This window comes from Mus caroli, chromosome 11 (genome assembly GCF_900094665.2).
Source record: "Mus caroli chromosome 11, CAROLI_EIJ_v1.1, whole genome shotgun sequence".
Classification (NCBI taxonomy): domain Eukaryota; kingdom Metazoa; phylum Chordata; class Mammalia; order Rodentia; family Muridae; genus Mus; species Mus caroli.
Genome location: NC_034580.1, coordinates 62,415,116 through 62,435,283, shown reverse-complemented (window position 1 = coordinate 62,435,283; position 20,168 = coordinate 62,415,116). Strand labels below are relative to the sequence as shown.

Here is a 20,168-nt window from a genome sequence, read left to right as displayed (position 1 = left end):
TAACCTGTAGACTAAGTTCGGCGGAGTCCCGGAGCCAAGATGGCACTCTCTGCAGGGCAGGTCTCTGTCCTCCGGCTCCTTGTGGTGATTTTTAAAATTGATATCTGAATTTTAGGAAGTCAAAGTAGGTAGACATTTGTGGAGAGAACATCCCAGGATGCAGAGAGTGTGAATGGGCTCAAGGAATAAGTGAGCTGTGGGTGTGGTGGGTTGGTATGCTCACCCTTGTTTAGGCCCCTGCCTAAACATATTGAATGGCATCTACCCAGGTGTAGAACAACGGTATGTGGTTTTCTAGAAAAATGCTGTATGGTTTCAGAGGCTAGGTCATTGAAAGGAGTAGTTTCTGCCTGGCTCACTCTCTTTGGCAAAGTCAGGTCTCTCGAGCAACTTTCTGGACCATGAACTGGGACCAACTGCATTCAAGCTAAGTGAATCTGAACATGAATGGAGACATAAACACCTTTGCCTGGGACATAGTCTGCAAGATTGTTTGAACATTAATTGAAAAATAACCATTATATCATGAAGAGAAGATCCTTGTTTCTGTGACTGTGACTATGTTTTATTATGAAATCAGGAAATTTCTGAGGTGTGGGCCAAATTTCCAAATAATATGAGAGCTGAACAGACAGCTCAGTAATTAGGAGTGTTAGCTGCCTTTAAGAGGATCTGAGTTTAGTCCCTGTTTGCCACATCATGTGGCTCAGAACAGCCTGTAACTCCACCTCTGGGGATCCAATACCCTCTTCTAGCCTCTGCAGATATCTGACCACATGCTCAAATACAACACACGCTCACACACACACACACACACACACACACACACACACACACACACACACACTCCACCCCCCACACTTTCTTTTAAAATGTTTTAAAAAGTAACGATGTGAAGATGTGATCCACAACAATACAGGCAGAAGCCCCAGAACAAACTTACCAGGCACATTAGAGCCAGCATTTCAAGTCTATATGTTAAGTGACTGTTGTGTGCAATTTGGTGACCAAATCAATAAGGTCTGGCCGTCTCTCACTGGACATTCTGGCTTAGCATCACCAAGATGGCTGGGATATAGTGACTGAGGGAAAAAGGGTCGTGAGATGCAGTCGGCACCACAGAGGCCCAGAGCCCAAATCACCTCAGACCATCCATGCTTAGGAGAGTTTATTTTGTACTAAGTGAGATGAGAAACCGTGGGTGGGAAATAATCTGTCATTTCAAAAAAAATAGTTGGACAAGTGCAAAGGGTGTTTATTAAGTTGCATAAATGAAAATTTCAGGACCAGCCATAACTTGATGCTAGTCTACAAACAATCCGTGGGCAATCTGTCTCTTACCATCACTAGTCTTGGAGGTTGGCTTCATGCCCAGGAGGCCTTTCTCTCTGGATCATGAGAAGATGCAGCACTATCTCTGAGTTTACACTATCCATAATTATAATTACTACAGCAGACACAGAGGGGGAGAGCGCAATATTTCTTTCTAGTGAAAAGAACTCTAATTGGCCTTGTCTGTGTCACAGAGCCTGTTTGGGCCAATTATTACATTGATGGTCATCCTAAAACACGAGGACCTCATGATTGACAGCTATGCCAGAGGCTCAGGGGATAAGGTAGGGAAAGAATACAAGTTGGCAGCACTCTGGGAGGCAGAGCCAGGCAGATATCTACAAGTTCAAGGCCAACCAAGACTACATAGTGAGACCCTATAACAAAGAAAGAGAGGAAGAGAAAACATGAATTAGTCAAAGACCATCATAGAAAACTAAAAATGGAGCCAGGTGTGGTAGCACACACCTTTAATCCCAGCACATGGGAGGCAGAGGCAATCAGATTTCTGAGTTCGAGGCCAGCCTGGTCTACAAAGTGAGTTCCAGGCCAGCCCAGGCTACATGGAGAAACCTTGTCTCGAAAAACAAAACAAAACAAAACAAAACAAAACAAAACAAAACAAACAAAACAAGAAAGAAAACTAAAAATGGAACCATGGTCATCCCTGTATTTGTTCCATTGAATGAATGACCAAGGGTCTTGGGAGGCCAGTTATTATGCACTTAGGTGTACCTACCAGTGCCCAGGAGGCCACCTATGTGGATAGTGTGTATCAAGATAAGAAGAGAGACCAACCAGTATGACTAACTCCATTCTGTGTAAGCACCACATGAAGACCTCTTCTCAGGGATCCTCAGACATATCCTCTACTAAGTAGGCATTGACACTATATTTTCCTTTTGTTCCAGGGATTTCTGGTGGCCTTGCAGTACGGCTTTGCCAGTAGAGAGGTACGTTTTCATGCTGCCATTTAGCTTCTCTTCTGGTGAGGTGGAGGCTGCAGTTCTATGCTCCCTACCGGTATTTGTTTGTGTGATTGGATGACTGCCATTGGCATGTACTGGGATAGATTTTTGTTGTGAGCATCTATCAGAGAGAACAGGAAGCAGATTAAACTCATGGCAAAAGGTGTTAGGAATGATGTGAGAGTCTCAGAACCCAGCCCTCGGTCTGTTGGAGACATGGTAGGATTCAAATGTGATGGAAGAGACAAGCATAGACTTTAGGGTCTCACAGTCTGCACCCAAACATTGACTGACTACTTAGAAGCTCTGTGGTTTAGTCATTTAGCTTCAGTGTTCTCATGGCAAAATGTGAATAACAGATGCTCAGCACAAAGCAAACACCGAACACTGGGGAGTTATGCTTTTATTATTTTTTAATTTAACTTTTATTGCATTCTGTTTTCTCTGTGTGCTATTTCGTTTTCTGCTACTGTAACAAACACTCGAGATAATCAACTTACAAAGACAGCAAAGCTTATTTGGCTTGTAGGTTCAGAGGTTTCAGTCAATGGTTGGTTACCTTTAGGCCTGTGGTGAGACAATTTATAATGAAGAGAACACACAGTGAAGTGAGCAAAGGAGGGGGAAGGAGGAGAAAAGGGGAGGGAGGGAGGGAGGGAGGGAGCCCATATTTCAATATCCTCTGCAGGAATAGCTCCTCCTCAATAATGTAACTTCCTTCCATTAGGCCTCACGTCTTAAAGGCCCTACCACCTCCCCATAGGGCCAAGGGCTGGAACCTAAAGCCTTCAGTGCAAGAGCCTTATCCAAAGCATGACACCTGGGGGAAGGTGTAAAGGGGTCAGTGGGATGGTGTTTTCAGAAGTCAGTGGCTTCCAGCCCCCTTTCCTCCTTCTCCTCCTCCCCTCCGAGTGCTGTCTCCTCCAGTAGAACATACCCCTGTCAGCAGCAAGCCCCCATTTCTGCTGTGCTCATTGCTGTTTCTGTGTCTCCACGTGGGAGCTCCTTTTCTGCCAGGCAGATCTCAGCCAAAGCACTGCAGTGCAAAGGCCCCTTCTGCACACTTCAGCTCAAGGTTCTGGGCTCCCATCAGAAGGCAGAAGGGAAAATGGTGGTGGAAGATTTTAAACTGGTTTTTTTTTCTAGGGCTAAACAATGTTTCATTCTATGAAATAAATATTCTGATAAGCAAAGGATAGGGAGTTGTTTTTATAGCTACAGAGTGAATGAGAGAAACAGAAATTAAGAAGAAAAGTGATTTTTTTTTTTTTGTAAGCCAGTGTCCTGATTGGGGTTTCTATTATTGCAATGAACCACAACCAAAAAGCAAGTTGTGGAGAAAACGGTTTATTTATCTTACACTTCCACATCATCAAAGCCAGTCAGGACAGCAAGTTAAACAGGGCAGGAACCTGGAGGCAGGAGCAGATGCAGAGGCTATGAATGGTGCTGCCTACTGGCTTGTTCCTCATGGCTTGCTCAGCCTGCTTTCGTACAGAACCCAGAACCACCAGCCTAGGCATGGCCCCACCTATTATGGTCTAAGTCCTCCTCCTTTAATCATTAAGTAAGAAAATACACTACAGGCTTACCTATAGCCTGATCTTATGGAGACATTTTCTTAATTAGAGTTCTCGCCTCTCAGATAATTTTAGCTTGTGTCAAGTTGACATGAAACTATCCAGCACAGACAGGCACAGGGATTTATGCAGAGAAGTGCTCAGTGAAATGAGATTACTCCAGGTGACCTTTTTGTAGAAGAGTTAAGGTAGAGGGGACCTTCGTTACCATGTAAGCTTTGGGAAATTTGCGGATAACGCTTTAGTTTGTTTTGGTAGAATAGAACCTGAGTATGGGTGACTCCATTTTGATTTTCAGCCCAGGAACTTAGACCTCCTCCAATGCTCATTTAACAGCCTTTACCCCAGTGCCCTACAGCTTTTGTCTCATAGTACCTTAGGTATCTGTTGTGCTCTGTGTCTTGCTTGTCTTTGTTCTGCTCTACCATCTAAAAGGTAAGACGGCCCCCAGTAGCTGCTCAATAAATATCTGCTAAGTGGCTATGTAAGCAATGACTCCAAGACAGTGACCCCACCTTTGTCTCACCTGGCAGGTGAAGGCAGAGCTGAGAAAGACCTGGGGCCGCTTCTTATTAGCTCGCCACTGGGGCTGCAGAGCCTGTGTCCTGGGGAAGAACTTCCGGTTCCTGGGGAAATGTTCCAAGAAGCTGTCGGAGGGAGATGGTGCCGAGACACTCCAGAAGCTGCAGTCTTCAGCGTTCGGCTCACACCTGACCGCTGGGACCCTGCGGGATCATGGGGCACAGCCTCACAGGGGCCGTGGAGCTTGGCCCCGGGCAAGCAGCCTGTCTGAGAGCAGCGAGGGAGACTTCACCCTGGCCAATACCATGGAGGAGATTCTGGAAGAGAGTGAGATCTAAGGCAGGGTCCATCACCACAGCTTGGCAACTGAGGATCCCTAGGAAGGAGGTTGCTCAGCCCAGGGTCCTCCTCTTTCCATTCACTATCCCCATTTTGATGTGAAGTTTCTCCTGGGTTATCAAGCTCTGTATCAGTGAGTCTGTGTAATGCCCACAGTCCCTCCTACCTTTGACATTCTACCCCCACCCCCACCACGTGTATTTTCCAGAATGTCCGTTGGTTTTGGGGGCCTTCCCCTAAATTCAAGTGAGTGGAACGCACCATGAAGAAAACTCATTTATTAAATAGGGTTCAGTTTGTATCTCCTTCCCGTTCATGGTGTATGGCTTCCTTCTAGAGATGGAAGTAGGGTGCACTGGAACCCCACAGGAAGCTTTAAAGTATCAAGTTCTGGGGAATCACAGCCAATATTCTAAGAGAGAAAGTCTGAGATGAGGACCAAGAATTGGAAGAGTTGGACAAGCATTTGTGGAAACTCCTCGCCCTTGGTAAAACCCAGGCAGGCTGGAGGGAGCAGCTACTCTGCATTTGCTGCTCACCTGGGGCACACCACTCTCCTTGGACAGGGTGTGACCCCATGTTGTTCCCCAGACCCCTCTCCTCCTCACTTCTCTTCCTGTTCTGTCAAGTCTCATCTCCCTTTCTCCATCTCAGCTCTGTTTGGGGTTGACAGAAGTTTGAATGTCATCATACTCTATGTGTTATTTTTTGTCCTCATTGCTGTGGCCAAATGCTGAACAACGTAGCAATTTAAGGGAGGGACTGCTATGTGGCTCATAGCTTGAGAGCATAGTCCATCAAGGTCGGGAAGGCATGGTGGTAAGAAGAGTCCTAGTGGAGCTGTAGGACCATGAGGTGGCTCATGAGGCCAATGTTAGTGTTGTAGGCATGTGGGCAAGCTTTTGTCAGGTTGACACAAACCTAAACATCTCTGGGAGGAAGGACTCTAAACTGAGGACTGTCCTCCATCAGGTTGTCCTGTAGGCTGGTCTGTGGGAGCATTTTCTTGATTAATGATTGATGTGGAAGAGTCCAGCCCACTGTGGGTGGTGCCATCCCCTAGCAGGTGGTCCTGGGTTATGTAAGAAAGCAGACGGAGTGAGCCATGATTAACAAGCCAGTAAAAAGCATTCCTCCATAGTTCTTGCCTCTGCTCCTCCTGGAGTTCACACTCCGACTTTACTCAGTGATTGGAATGTGATATGGAAGTGTAAGCCAAATTAACCCTTTCCTCCCCAACTTGTTTTTCAGTCGTGATGTTTATCATGGCAAAAGAAAGGAGACCAGGACAGCAATTGGTACTAGAGAGTGGGCTACTGTTGGGACAAGCCTGGCCATGCTGTTCTGGGGAGGATTGTTGAAGTGTTTGGAACCTCAGGCTGGAAAAGCCACCGAGTGCTCAAAGCTTAGCAAGAGCTGGACAGTTAGTGTTGAGGGAAACACAGTTGATGGAGGGCTGGCTTGTGGATTTTCAGAGGGAAGCGAAGACTCTTTGGGTCGTTTGAGTCCCCCCCCCCCCCAGTCTATAGTTTCTGGTCAGCTGGGGCTGACAATTCCACTTGATAAGAGAGCATTCTCATTGCAACAGAATCTTCTGGGAGGTATTCCTTGGAATCAAAAGCTGTGGTCTGGTGGGGAGGCAGCCAGGCTGTCCATTAGGCTGGTGGCAAACCTGGGCAAACCAGGAAGTCAGGCAGCAGCCAGATGCTGTTGCTTAGGTAAGCCTCTCTGCAAATGTCCTAAGGCACAATGAAAGGCATGTCTCCTAGGTGATTCTAAAAGCAGGCAAGCTGACAGTGAGGATCCACCGCCATACTGTTACTTCTTTGGCCTCTGATGCTGCAAGCCTTTGGAACGTTGTCATTGGTCCTGTTCTCCTCACCCTGGTTTCACCTGTCCTCATGAACTCAACTTCTACCAGTTCACTTGTTCTACCTTTCTAGGGTTAGGACTCCCCTTCCATACTTAGTTCACCACTGATCCTTTGTTGGTCAGATTTCCTGCTCCAAGAGGCTAATCCATTCTTCATCCTACATCGGTACTAAAGCCCAGGTGAGGGAATAAGGTGAGGGAAGCCCTGTATGAGTGTGAACTTGCTGAAGGTGGCATAAGAAGCCCTGGGCTCTATAGCTGCCAGACTCATTGGGCCTTTGTGACAATGGGAAATAAGCTGGATTTGACCTGACCTACAGAGGCTGAAGAGGGACAACCAGTCAAGGCCAGGCTCAGTTACACAAGTCACAAGATAAGAGGAAGCAAGGTGACTGAGGGAGGAACTGTTTGTGGAAACATTGTGCAGTTGGCAAGGAGTGATGTTTTTTTAGTGGGCAAGGTGTATGTGTGTCCATGGTTGGGTATACTGCCTGGCGAGATATGTGTCCATAGTTTGGTATGTTGTCTGGGTTGGGTATGTGACCATGATTGGGTATGTTGTCTTGGTTGGGTATGTGTCCATGGTGGGGTATATTGTCTGGGTTGGGTATGTGTCCATGGTGAAGTATGTTGCAGTAGACAGAAATACTGCTTTGAGACTTCTCAAAAAGAGCTGCCAAGCTCAGCAAAGGAAACTTAAGACATTCCATTATATGTGAACTTAGACAGTGTCCATGGATAATCTCCTTATACAAGTTTTTCCCATAATAGACTTCATCTGGTTTTCTTTATAAGGAGACTTGGAGGCAAGGCCAGGACTAAGGTGAGCCACTGATAGTTGTCAGTCACCAGGACAAGGGTGAGCCACTGACAGTGGTCAGTCACCTCTGATAATCTCAGTGATAAAATAAGTTGTAACTGAATACAATATTTAAAAAGCAACTAGAGTCCACAGGCTACTTCTAAGGATAGGATGTTGGCACCAGGGTAGGGAAGAGTGTGCAGAAGATGAAGCCCTAGAATGCCAGCATAGATTTCAACCATGACCTTGTCTACAATGCTGATAACGTGTTCCTTTTATCAGTGATTTTGGTGTTGAAGAACGACTGCATTAAAATATTATTCATTAAAGTATTTCGTATCCCAATTATGGAGCTTTTTGGTGTCTCTTTACATTGTATGCTATCCCCAGCTGGGTGGGAACAGAAGCAAAGACATTAAGCAAGTGCATAATGAATCAAGGGTTTTGGGTATCTAGAGTTCCAGAATTTATATTAAAATACATGTCCTTTCCCCTCCCCCTCCCCCTTTTTTGCAACTGTCTTTGCCCTGTCATTGGGCAGGCAGCTCCAGGAATGATGAGTTCACCTTGCTTTCCTGGCATGTGCCCAGGCTAGGGCTGGTGCGGAAAAGTGGCTTCAGATACATTGGCTGAGACAGGGTTAAAGTGCCTCTGGGGAGCATCAGATGTTGCCTAGAGCAAGCAAGGGACCCAAGATCTCACCAGGAATGGGGAAAGGTTTTCCTAATGCATTTGTAAATGTCTTTCCTCCACCTCCTCCTGCAAATGGAGTCATCCTCCCACAGTGCCCCCTCTTGCTGTGCTACTGATTAATACAAGTTCATTTAAGTTGCTTTCATGCTGTCCATTCCCTGTTTCTCATTGAGCTGCAAGTCTCCCACCTGCCTGGGGAATCTCTTGTACTGTTTCTGAATAGAAGTGGCAAGAAAGTGTGTGGTCCTTTTGAACTGGCCAGAAGCATAGGTCAGATGTCATTTTTCCAAGCTAGCCCTTAAATCACTCAGTGCGCTTGTTGCCTGTAGGTCTAGGCTGCTGCTCCCAATCCTTCTGGCACTAGGTGATGCAACTGGGCCTTATCCATACTAAGCAAATGCTGTACCTCCGGCCTCCACCCCCAACCCTTACCCAACATTCCCAAATTTAATTTTTAAAAACAGTCTTGCTATGTAGCCAAGGCTGGACTGAAACTCAGTATGTAGTCACTGTGGCCTTGAACTTACAATCCTTCTGCATCAACTTCCCGAGGGTCGGGAGTACTGCCATGTGCTCCCACTTCTTGTATGGAAACCTTTTAAACAGAATAATAGCTGAATCTGATGCCCTATATTCTGATTGGATGCCCAGTGTTTAAAAGCAGAAGCCCAGGCATGACTGAATCTGATTGCAGATATTCTGAATGAGTGCCCCGAGTCTGGAAGCAAGAACCTAGACATCTACTTCCATCTATAGAAGCATTTTTCACAGAGGTCAAAAGTGGGAACATCTAGGTATCCATCACCCTGTAGATCCATGGATGATGTCTAATCCTGATGAGTGTAACAAAGTTATAGACCAATCTAGAAAAGCTGTTTCTCATGATAAATGTCATTTCTACCATGGAGTTAGTGGAAAAGACTCTTCTACAGAAGACTTTGCAGCACATGGAGAGTCCTATAACCATATCTGTAGCGGGAAATCTGGTGCCGAGGGAAAGCAATGGCACCAGGCACTAAGGGCCTTATTGGTGAATCTGTGGGAGGCATAAAAACTCTATGATTAGGCAGCCTGTTCTTTTAGATTCAAGTGACAGTGATGTCCCAGACCTCAGATAGAAATAAGGAGCTCCCAATCTCATATTCCACCAGGAGGCTTAATCAAGAAAGGGTTGGAAAGAGGCCTGGATGGAGTTGGTAAATCACCATGGGCTAGACTAAATGGCCCCTTTCCCTTCCTGGACTAGCTCTTAGGTGGCCCACTATCTCTACACTAGAGAAATATCTTAAACAGGTAATTCTGCCCAATAACTCCTTCATCTCTGAACTGCCCAGGTGGTGGTGCTGTGTGTTGTGCCACTATTTCACTACAGTATTCATGATACTGGCATCCCCAGGACCAAAACTTCTGGGAGCACCCTGGCATCATCAGAGAGGCTCTAGTATATAGCTCCTAAGTCCCACTCTCACTCTCTGGCCTCAGTGTTCTCACCTATACTGCAGCTGTAGTAATACTTCTGACCGTAAATTAATACTTACACAGAGAGCATCCAAGTGCTCATTGTCTTGTTCTCTCTGGGGTGGTAGTTGAGATAGCACTATGGATAAATTGTGGGAGCCTAAAAGGATCACCCCAAACACCAGCAAAGGGAGATACTCCAACAAAGTACACTTTGTTGTGTACAAGTGTACAGGGTCAGAGTATCCATATATTTCCCTGACCTCATCTTAGAACTTGAAGCTGGAGAATCAGTAGGCTTTCTACACAATGTGTCTGTGGTCTTAGAGAAGCCATGTGAGGCATTCTTAATTGTTCCCAGCCCTGACACTACAAGAAAACCATGCATACTGATACATGTCACTGGCCCAGCCTCTGCTAATCAACCGGCTGTCCTTGGGCAAGCTGCTTTTATGACTTTATGTCTTCTGTTTTCCTGTCTTCACCATGAGGGCCTTGGGAGCATCAATGGCTTCATTCTTCACTGCTCCATCAACCAGGCTGGGCTCTTGTTAATCCTCTGAAATCAATGCCACCCGCAGGGTTTCCCACCTCGGTAGCTGGTACTGCTATCTAGCCAGCCACATGCCCATTGGCATCCTGTTCCTTTCCTTTCTCATGTGGTGTCAGCCACAGGATGCCACCTCCTGAAGCTGTCCTTTCATTCCTGTCACCCCTTAACCCTGGCCATCACTGTCACCTCCTTGTCCCCAAGTCTTGTCCATGGATAATATCCATCATGCTAGAAGCTTGCTTATAAAAACAGACCTTTTCTAACAACTGGCAAAGGCGTGTCATTTCAGGATCACAGTTCTTTAGAAACAGATGTCCCTTCCTGCTTCCAGGGCTGTGTCAGTCACTCTGTCTCTGTCAGTCACTCTGTCTCTGTCAGTCACTCTGTCTGAGATGAAGCTTTTCCCTTCCACCCATCTCCTGCTACAGTCTGCCACGAGTGGGTCTGAATGTATCACTTCGTTGGAAATATCTTTTCTGGCCATTTCTGACAAGCCAGTCCCTCTTGTTCTACATATCCCTTCAGGACTCTGCGTGTCACCATGGTAACCTTGGTCCTGGTATCAAGCTCCATCAGCCTGGTGGAGAGGTTCATGCTCGTCAGGCTAGTTCAAGGAAGACTTAAGCGGGTAGATTTTCCTGAGTTCAAGATCAGCTTAGGCTCTGGGGTGAGACTTTCTCTTGAAAAACCAAACCAAAAGAAGCAAGATCCATCACCTGCCCTCTGGACCTTTAGCTCCCAGGAGAGCTGGACTCAGGGGCCACATGCATCTCCTTCCACACCCCGGCTGGCTTAGACTTGCACTCGCAACAACAAACTCCTTTTGCATTTATTGGAACCTGCTTACCCAGCAATCCCCAAAGGAGCTTAAGCAGGGCTGATATTTAGGACTCCTACGCCCTAAGCTTGGGATTATCACAGGACTACCTGAGCAGGAGAAGGAGACAGGTAAAGTGTGAAGGATGGGGAGGACACTGAAGACAAAAGGAAGCAGGAATTGTGTCCTGCTAAGGACCTTCAGTTGGCAGGGAGAGGTTTGCTTCCCCACCTCTCCAGACTCAGGGTGTGCGTGTGCAGGCTGATGCTTGCAATGCTCACACTGCAGGTGTTTGTGTGGGAGTGAGGTGGGGGGAGGAAGACCCAAACGGTGCCCATCACTGTTTCTTTTCCTTTATCCTCTCCTTCACTTTTTGAGGTTCAAACTGGATCAGTCGCAGAATTTCCTTATTGGCCAGGGTCCCCTCGATGAATTCCTCCTCTGTAAGTTTATCTGTGTAGTGGGGGAGAAGCATCAGTCAGGACTGACTGTCTCAAGCTGCAAAATAAAAGGTGATACCCAACCTCCACACCCAGTAAAACTGTTCAAAAATACTGAATAAATAGCATTCCCAGGGACCCACACTACCCTCCCAGATACCAGAACCCACTTGTGTACTCCATGTCTTCTGCTTGGGTAGGGTTCTGGTTTTTCTGGTCATCACACATTGAAATCATCAACGATTATAATACTTCTTTTTACATGTTTTCCTAATTACACCATATCTCTAGCCTAGAATGAGTTAGGCAGGATCACACTCCCAGTGCAGCAGTAGGAGCTGTCCTCAAGGGAACAAAGAGAGGGCAGGGGATAGTGGCAATGCCATGGGTATCTTGGCTTGCAGAAAAGTCTCTTGTGTGACCACAGCACCCAGGCAACCTCGTGACACCAGGTGACAAGACCTCTGTCCTCCATGACTGCTTCCTCTGCTTGAAATCTCTCATTCCTCAATCTTTTATATTTCATTTGGGATGAGGATGGAAAAAGAGAGAGAGAGAGAGAGAGAGAGAGAGAGAGAGAGAGAGAGAGAGAGAGAGAGACTGACTCTGCCTCTAGCCATTGAGGTGTTCGAGAGTGTGTGCATGTGCGTGTGCACGTGTGATACTGTGCACGTGTGATACTGTGCATGTTTGATACTGTGCACATGTGATACATTGCAGAGGAGGGGCATAGGAGAAAGAGAGCGAGAGAAAGCTTGTCAGGAAACTCCAGGTTTTGTGGGAAGACATTTCCACATAGAAAGAAGTCTAGGATGAGACAGCCTCTTTGTTCATGGCCACCCTCATGATTCTCAGCCCGCAGTGTGGACACAGTACCATAGTGTTGATTCCATTTCCATCAGCCTTCGGACATCCCTAGCCTTGGTTAGGGTTAGGATCCAGGATACTTCTGTGCCTAAGTCAGTGTGGTGGAATCTGGAATTCAAAGTTCTAACTGCCTCACCAGCCTCACTCCAGCAGAAGTTACAGCCAGCCTTCAAACAGCAGCATTTATCAGATTAGCAAAAAGTAGCAGAGAGCTTGATACATGGACAGACCCAGAGGGAATGAAGGCAATTCAAAAGGGAAGTGTCAGGAAGTGTCAGGAAGCCATCTCACACAGTCAGCATCCATGATAGCAAGTGTTCAGGATGCAGGTGTCAGTAGGGTTGGGTGCAGGATGGAGCGAGGAGAGTGCCTAGGTACAACTCGGAAGGAGTTCTTCACCTTTAAGGGTGTTCAAAGACACAGCTGGCTCTGAGGACGAGGAACTCTATGGACCCCGCAGTCCCTTGGGGTGTCTGATTGCCTCACCCCACTCCTTCCTGCCCCAGGGACTTCCTCTGATGTCATTGTTTGACTTTGGAGTAGGGATGATGTCATTACTTGACTGTGGAGTAGGGATGGCTAATCTCCATCTTTGTTTTGCATCCTGAGTGTGCCTCAGAGGACACATGAGGGGCTAGCACTGGCCACTCAGATGTGCTTGAGCCACGCTGTGTTGTATTTACCAAGACACTTTGGGTTTTAAATAACTCCGATGCAGACATCTCTTAAAGAAATAAAAGAACATTGCATAACAGTACCCATAAGCTCCATGTTCCCACAGGGAAAAATGCAAGAGCACTTCTGGACTGTTTACCAGTTCTTGTCTCCCAGTGGAGCTATGTCCATTCCACTCAAGTTCATGATCCTAGCTCCATGTGCCTATGAATCTGTAGGGCCTGTCTGGAACCAAGTCAGTCTGTGTTTGTGTCTCCGTGTCTGTCTGTCTGCCTTCTCCCCTGTGTGTGTGTGTCTTGTGTATGTGTGTGTGTGTATGTGTGGTGCTTGTGTTTGTGTGTGGTGTTTGTGTTTGTGTGTGTGTGTTGGACCCAACAACTCCAGTTGTCACATTGTAGAATTCATCCTTCTTTCAAGTTCCACAGACTGCTTCCAGACAGCTACTAAGTGGACCAGGGACGCTGAGAGGCAGTGAGACACCCATGGACCTTGTCAGCAATGGTCTTAGAGTGCCACAGCCTAGGACTCTCTTACCAGTCCTTCCTCTCTGTTCTCTATTCCTGTCCTGATTCCCTGATTGGAGCCAGGTTCCCATGATGTGAACTTTTCTAGCCCCTTGATCCCTCCCCAGTCTCCCTTGGAGGTGTCTGTCCTCCCAGTAAATTTCTAGCAATGTAATGGAATCAAATCCCTTCTGGGTGAGGTTTTTGGGTCATTGAAACTAATTTCCTAGATAGTCATGAGGTCTCTTCTGGGTGAGGTGCCATGTTCTCGTGTACTCCCTGTGCAGGGAGCCTCTGGAGAGCAAGCATCCTGCGGAGAGAAATGGTTGCATTCCCCCAAACTTGCCACTGCATACACATGGTAAATGAGCCTGCAGACTTTGCATTAGTGGTTCTCAAATCTGGGTTAAAAGCTACCCAAACTGACACTCTATAATATTCCTGATGCTGAGGCAGGAGGGTCACTAGATTACTGCCAACCTGGGAAGCAATGTTTTCCTTCTTTTTGTCAAACGCTATGTAGTGAGTGAGTTTTGTGAGTAGCAGGTCTATTGATATCCCTACCACCGGCATCACCTGGAGGGTAGTAGGAGACCTAGCCCTTGCTGATGTGCCTGGCCAACCTTTGCTCCCAACTTTTGAAGATAGCCAGGACAAAGTGTGGTGACAAGAGCATGGTCCCCAGTTCTGCCTGGACCCTGTGACCCAGATGAGGGAATGCTTCTGGGGTCTCTAGGAAATAGCAGAGGCTGTAAAATCAGACGATGACATAATGACCACATAACGAAGACAGAGGAGCTCACCATCATCTTTCTTTCCAAAGAATGCCCAGATCTTCTCAGCCCGCTTTTCTGGGGTGTTTTCATCATCTGGGAGGTGTTTCACATCCTCAGGCTTGATCATTTTGAAGATAGCCTGTAGCAGACCAAGGGAAAGACCTCTTCACAAGGAGCTGTGAGGGCTTGGTGGCCCTGAGAAATCCATGTTTCACACAATACACAAAAATCTACCAGAGATGGATTAAAGACTCAATTTTTGGCCACAGACTATATCATTCTTACAGGGAGCTAAGCCTCATGACATCAGCCGTGGTAATGATTTTTGAGCTGTTGGGATTATACTAAAACATAAGAAGCTTCTACACAGCAGAGGAGACAACAAAACAAGATAACCTTGGGATGGGAGAAAATATTTACAAGGATGATAAGGATTAATTTAATACGGGATTAGTATCTAACATATCTAAAGAACAGCTACAACGCAATGCTAAAATGATAAATGACCCGAAGCGTGGTGGTGACGCACACCTTTAATCCTAGCACGTGGATGAAAGAGGCAGCCTGGTCTACACAGGGAGCATCAGGCCAGCCCAGGACTACATAGTGAGACTGTCTCAAATAAACAAACAAACAACAAAACCAGGCACACACAAAAGCAAACAAAACAATATGTAACTGAATTAAAAACTGGGAATGGGACAGACATTTCTTTAAAAAGAAATTAAAATGAAAAAAAGGGGGGAGGGGAAATGGCCAGCAGATATCTGAAGAGTGATCAACTTTCATCAGTCATTAGGGAAATGGAAATCAAATCCATGGTGAGTTATTTCCTCACACCTGTTGGGACAGATACTCTTGAAAAAGCTTGTTTTGTCTGTGTCTCTTGTCAGATGGGGCTAGGGACATGGTTCAGTGCTAAAATCTCTAGCTTGTAGGAAGCACAGCCTTGATCTTCTACACAACTACAAACACTCCCATCTCAAACACAAAGACAATAGGCAAGTGTTAGTGTGGATGTGTAGAAAAGGAAGCCCCCGGTCATTGTTGGGCTACCATATTATGCTTTCTCTTTCTTGGTGCCTAAGTAGCCTGCAGGATCAGGTGCCCTCTAAGGCAAGAAGGTTATAGTCAAGGTGCCTACTGGAGCCCCAAATGTTCTGCTGAATCAAAAGTTCTGGGGGCAGGGCCCTGGCATCATCAGCACCTTTGAGACCTTTGAAAGGGAAAGTGATTGTGGAAGAAAATTTTCATTTTCATGTAATGTTTGAATTTTCTGAGTAGACAACACAATTTTGTTTAAAAAGAAAAAAACCCAACAAGTAGAAATTTCCCAATAATAGTTACCAGTATCTCTGAGTTTGGAGTTTGGGGCTACTACCACAGACCCTGCCTCTTACAGGCTTGAGAGCATCAAACATCAGCATTGGCTAGGTCTGTGAGCTAGCTCAGTTCTTCAGTGGATGGCTTATGATCAAAAAGGTTAATGTCTATTGAACACTCCCACTTTTTTAAAAGCATTTTTTAAAAGATTAATCCAAAAAGCAACTTTACAGAATGGAGATTATTGGTCCCATTTTACAGACAACAAATCAACCCAGAAACATCGAATTTACTCACAGTTAACCCACGACAGCAGAGATTCTAATCCAGAGAGCTCGGTTCTAGAACCTAAATCCTTGCATCATACCCAAAGATGCTTATCACATTCTGAAAAGCATAGACTAGGCTGGGGAGGGGAAGGGAGATGTGACCAGGACGTGCAGAAGTCTATTCAGAACATGGAAAAGCCTCTCAGGTGCCCTTCATCTCATTGAGAAATCCAGAGAAAGGCTGAGCTTTGGATTCATAGATCACCCTCAGCCCCTTCTTTCTCCAATCAAGAATAAAGTCAGAAGGAAATACTCCTGGTCTATGAAATCAGAGAAGTGGACAAGGTGGCCCCTACTTATCCTTCTGATAACCAGGCTTCTTGGATTCTATTGGCTCAGTACCACCAGGTCCAGTCAAACTCAGCAAAGACACTTAAGGCTGTTTATCCTAAGATGTGGTTAGGTACATTGACATGAGGTCCTAGGAGGCTGCAGTTTCTGATTAAGGGTCCTGCTCCCTGGAGACTCAAGGGCATTAGAAAAGCATAGTAATGTCTGTGAAATTAGCTTGGACTTCCAGAAGATCAACAGCCATAAGAGGCACCCTTGTCCACTGGTGCTAGGGCAAGAAGGACATTAGTCCTGGTAGGTCAGGGCAGCAGCTTTATAGACAGCACACACATCCCCAGAAATGAAATGAACTGCAGTACAGATAACTCCCAGAATTCCTCTTTTCTGATCCACTGGCACCATTTCCAGGCATGATGGCTAAATATTGGCTGTGATTGGCTGTCTGTTCCACCTCTCTTCCAACAGAGGGCTGGTTGGTGGCTGGGTGGGAGGGAATCAAGCCTTCAGGGTTCTGGGAAAGGCCGTAGGAACTGTCAAAGCCTCACCCTGGACCCAGGGAGTTTATATGCATTTCCCACGCTCACATGATGGCTTGGTGTCAGAGTTGGTACAAGAACTCATCATTTCTGACTTCCAGACTGATGCTCTCACAATGACCCTGTGACTTGGTGACTAGCAAGGCCTCACACACTCTTCTCAGCCTCGTCTCTCCTCCCTGTCTCCTCTCCCTGCTCATTTCCTTCCGTTTATTTCTAGAAGAGCATCAACCTAGCCTTCTTTAGGTGGCTTTGAATTGGTACCCATCCCATGCCACCCAGGGACCCCAAAACTAACCCAGAGGAGGTTGCTCTACAGACTTTGCCCCCAGACAGTGAGAGTACCACTTGTTGGCCCCTATTCCAGGGATGACCTAATCTGCCCTCAGCTACAGGCTTTGCTATCATGTTTTTCGTCTGTCCTAATAAGGGTGGGGGGAAGAATCCTGCAAGTAAAAGCATGATTACAAATGCACCAAAAATTAGACGAGATATGAAGAATAGTGTTCCTTCCAACAGGAATGGAATTCGAAAACTAAAGCAAGTGGCAGGGACAAGAGGAATCAGGAGACAGTGGCTGTAAGTGGCATCATGGGGTGGGGGGAATTGAAGTTCTCTAATGTCTAAAATTATGGGAACAGCTTGAGCAACCTTCTAACATTTCCATAGGGTAGAATTTTAAGGGCTCTTAGATATACTTTTAACCTGGCTGTGGTGGTTTACACTGGTAATCCCAGCTACTGTGGAGCCAGAGGCAAGAAGGCTGAGAAATTGAGGGCGGCCTGAGCTATGCTGCTAGAAAAAGTGGTTTCTGAAGAATTTGTGATGGTATAGAAAATATTCACGATAAGAGAGTAACTGGAAAGTCATGAGAAAAAAAAATTACATGTTCCTATGTCAGGGTTCCAGATTTGTCTTAAAATACTGGAAAGGCACTGAGCAATGTATTGAAAGTACATTGGTTACAAACTTCAGTCTTTAGCCTGCAACATCACCTTTCTTTTGCATCATCTTTTAAATTTCACAGACCATTTATATATTAGATTAAAGATAAAACTATTTCTGAGACACCAAAAACACTCAGAACTATTGTACACAGAAAGGAGAGGAAGCAGAAGCCTCATCTGTAAAGCCTGGGTGGTGAGAGTCTCGGGAAGCCCTGCCCAAGGGTCCACCATACCAGGATTAGAAAGTGAACGCAATCAGGACTGGGATCTAGAGTTCGTGTCCCCACTGTGGCCTCTCTCTGCTTTCTAATTGAAACGTATGTGTTTTACTATTATGGAATCTGAATGTGTGTTGCTGAAAGAAATTGAAGACTTAATGAAAAAAGGGAAAAGGTGTGAGAGGAGAAAGAGGAAGGGAAGAGAAGAAGATAGAAAGAGAGGAAGGAGGGAGAAATGTGGAGGAAAGGGAGGAGACCAGAGGGAGGAAAAAACAAGAGAGAGAGGAAGGAAGGAAGGAGGGAAGAAGGGTCAAAGGAGAAAGACAACAAAGGAGGCAGGGCAGAATACAGATAGGGAGTGGATGAGGGAGGAAGGAAGGGAGGGAGGGAAGGAGGGAGGAAGGGAGGGAGGGAGGGAGGAAGGGAGGACGGAAGGAAGGAAGGAAGGAAGGAAGGAAGGAAGGAAGGAAGGAAGGAAGGAAGGAAGGAAGAGAGGGGAATTTTAAACAGTATTTACTAGAAAACCCCAGATTGTTCTTTGGGAAGCAGATGACACTCTAGGGAGGTGCCTGCCCTCTATTCCTCTCATTATGTTGGAGCCCCTCCCCACCCTGTCTCTCCTAGCCCTGGCTGGTCCCCACTCCACTGGGCTACAAGGCATCCATCCGCAGCCTCCTCCCCATCCCGCACAGGCAGCAGGAACAGAGACACACTGACCATGACGATCTCCAGCACTTCATTTTTGCTGATGGTCCCATTGCCGTCTACATCGTAGAGCGAGAAGGCCCACTCGAGCTTCTGCGTGGGCTTGCCCGCCGTGGTCATGTGCAGAGCAATCACGTACTCCTTGAAGTCCAGCGTACCATCGCTGTTGGCATCGAAGCTGCGGAACACGTGCTGCGCGTAGGCTTTGGGGTCGGAGTCCGGGAAAAACTTGGAATAGATACTTTCGAACTCCTGCCGTGTGATGCGGCCGCTAGGGCACTCCTTCAGGAAGGACTGGTACCAGGCACTCAGCTCCTCCTCTGTGAACTTGGTGTTCAGTTGCAACTCCTCTAGGATCTCCTTGGATAGGGCACCGCTCTTGCTGTTCCCCATGGTGAGGGAGAGTAGGCGCCGCGGGGGGCGGGAGGGACAAGTGTGGTCTCCTGGCTAACAAGGTTGTGTGCTGCTGTGGGGTGGAGACCCAGGTGCTGATGGATTAGGGGGGATTTGCAGCCAGGTCTGCCCAGTCCTTGGAGGGAGGAGGGGCACAGAACCCTCCTGAGATTAAAATAAAGAGCCAAGAGCAGCCACTTACCTCTCTTGAGCTTGCTGAGAAGAAAGGAACAAGGAGGGACCCTTGAACCAAGCACCCTCGGCATTTAAGCCCCCGAAGAGCCACACTGCTTGCTGTTTGTCTTCCCCATCTGAGGGGTACCCATGGGACCTTATAGTGCAGGGGTTTGGGAGCTTAGGGTCTAAAGGCAGCCCTAACACTTAACCTACACTGCATGGGAGTTTTTCTAATCCTCCCGCAGTCACATTTGGGCCTAGACACTTCACCTTCTCAGCAAGGCCTTTTATCCCTCACTCTCTGATGGCTCCTTCCTCACCGCTTGCTGGGAAACCCCAAACTGTCTGCCAGAATGGAAGTGCCAGATAGGGAAGGATTGTGTTCTGTGGGTTGTTATCGCCACTGCAAGAACAGTACAAAATAGCTCAAACTGGCTGGAAAAGGTGCTGAACACACACGTGTGCACACACGCACAGACACACACACACAGACACACAATATACATACACACATTCATACATACTCATACATACATATATATGCACACACAGACACATTCACACATATACACCTATTCATACACACATATACACACATACACACACATTCATACATATACACACACATTCATACATATACACATATACACACATACACACATTCACACATTTACATACACACACAGACACATACATATACATTCACACACAGAGACACACACACACACACACACATATATACACACATATTCATACATATGCACACATATACATGCACACACAGAAACATACACATACATATGCACATATACACACATATTCATACAGACACATACACACATGTACATACACACATATTCATACATATACACATATACACACATACACATATTCACACATTTACATATAAACATTTACATACACACAGATACACATGTACATTCACACAGACACACACATATACATACACACATATACATGCACACACAGACACTGACACATACATATGCACATATACACACATATTCTTACATACACATATGTACATACAT

At 46.3% G+C, this 20,168-nt stretch overlaps 2 protein-coding genes across 2 annotated transcripts in view; one reads left to right on the top strand and one right to left on the bottom strand.

Moving 5' to 3' along the window:
* Nucleotides 1–4,740, top strand: part of Glp2r (glucagon like peptide 2 receptor) — a 64,394-nt gene extending 59,654 nt beyond the window's left edge. The window contains exons 12-13 of the mRNA XM_021178184.2: nucleotides 2,244–2,285; nucleotides 4,414–4,740. Coding sequence (XP_021033843.2) covers nucleotides 2,244–2,285; nucleotides 4,414–4,740 — 369 coding nt within the window. The remainder of the gene's footprint in view (nucleotides 1–2,243; nucleotides 2,286–4,413) is intronic.
* Nucleotides 4,741–10,911: 6,171 nt separating this feature from the next.
* Rcvrn (recoverin) lies at nucleotides 10,912–19,030 on the bottom strand. Its single transcript, XM_021178195.1, has 3 exons — nucleotides 18,559–19,030; nucleotides 14,225–14,336; nucleotides 10,912–11,389 (listed from the first exon to the last, which is right to left on the bottom strand). The coding sequence occupies exons 1-3, from the start codon at nucleotides 18,937–18,939 to the stop codon at nucleotides 11,274–11,276; spliced, it is 609 nt and encodes a 202-aa protein (XP_021033854.1). The 5' UTR covers nucleotides 18,940–19,030; the 3' UTR covers nucleotides 10,912–11,273.
* Nucleotides 19,031–20,168: the final 1,138 nt, after the last annotated feature.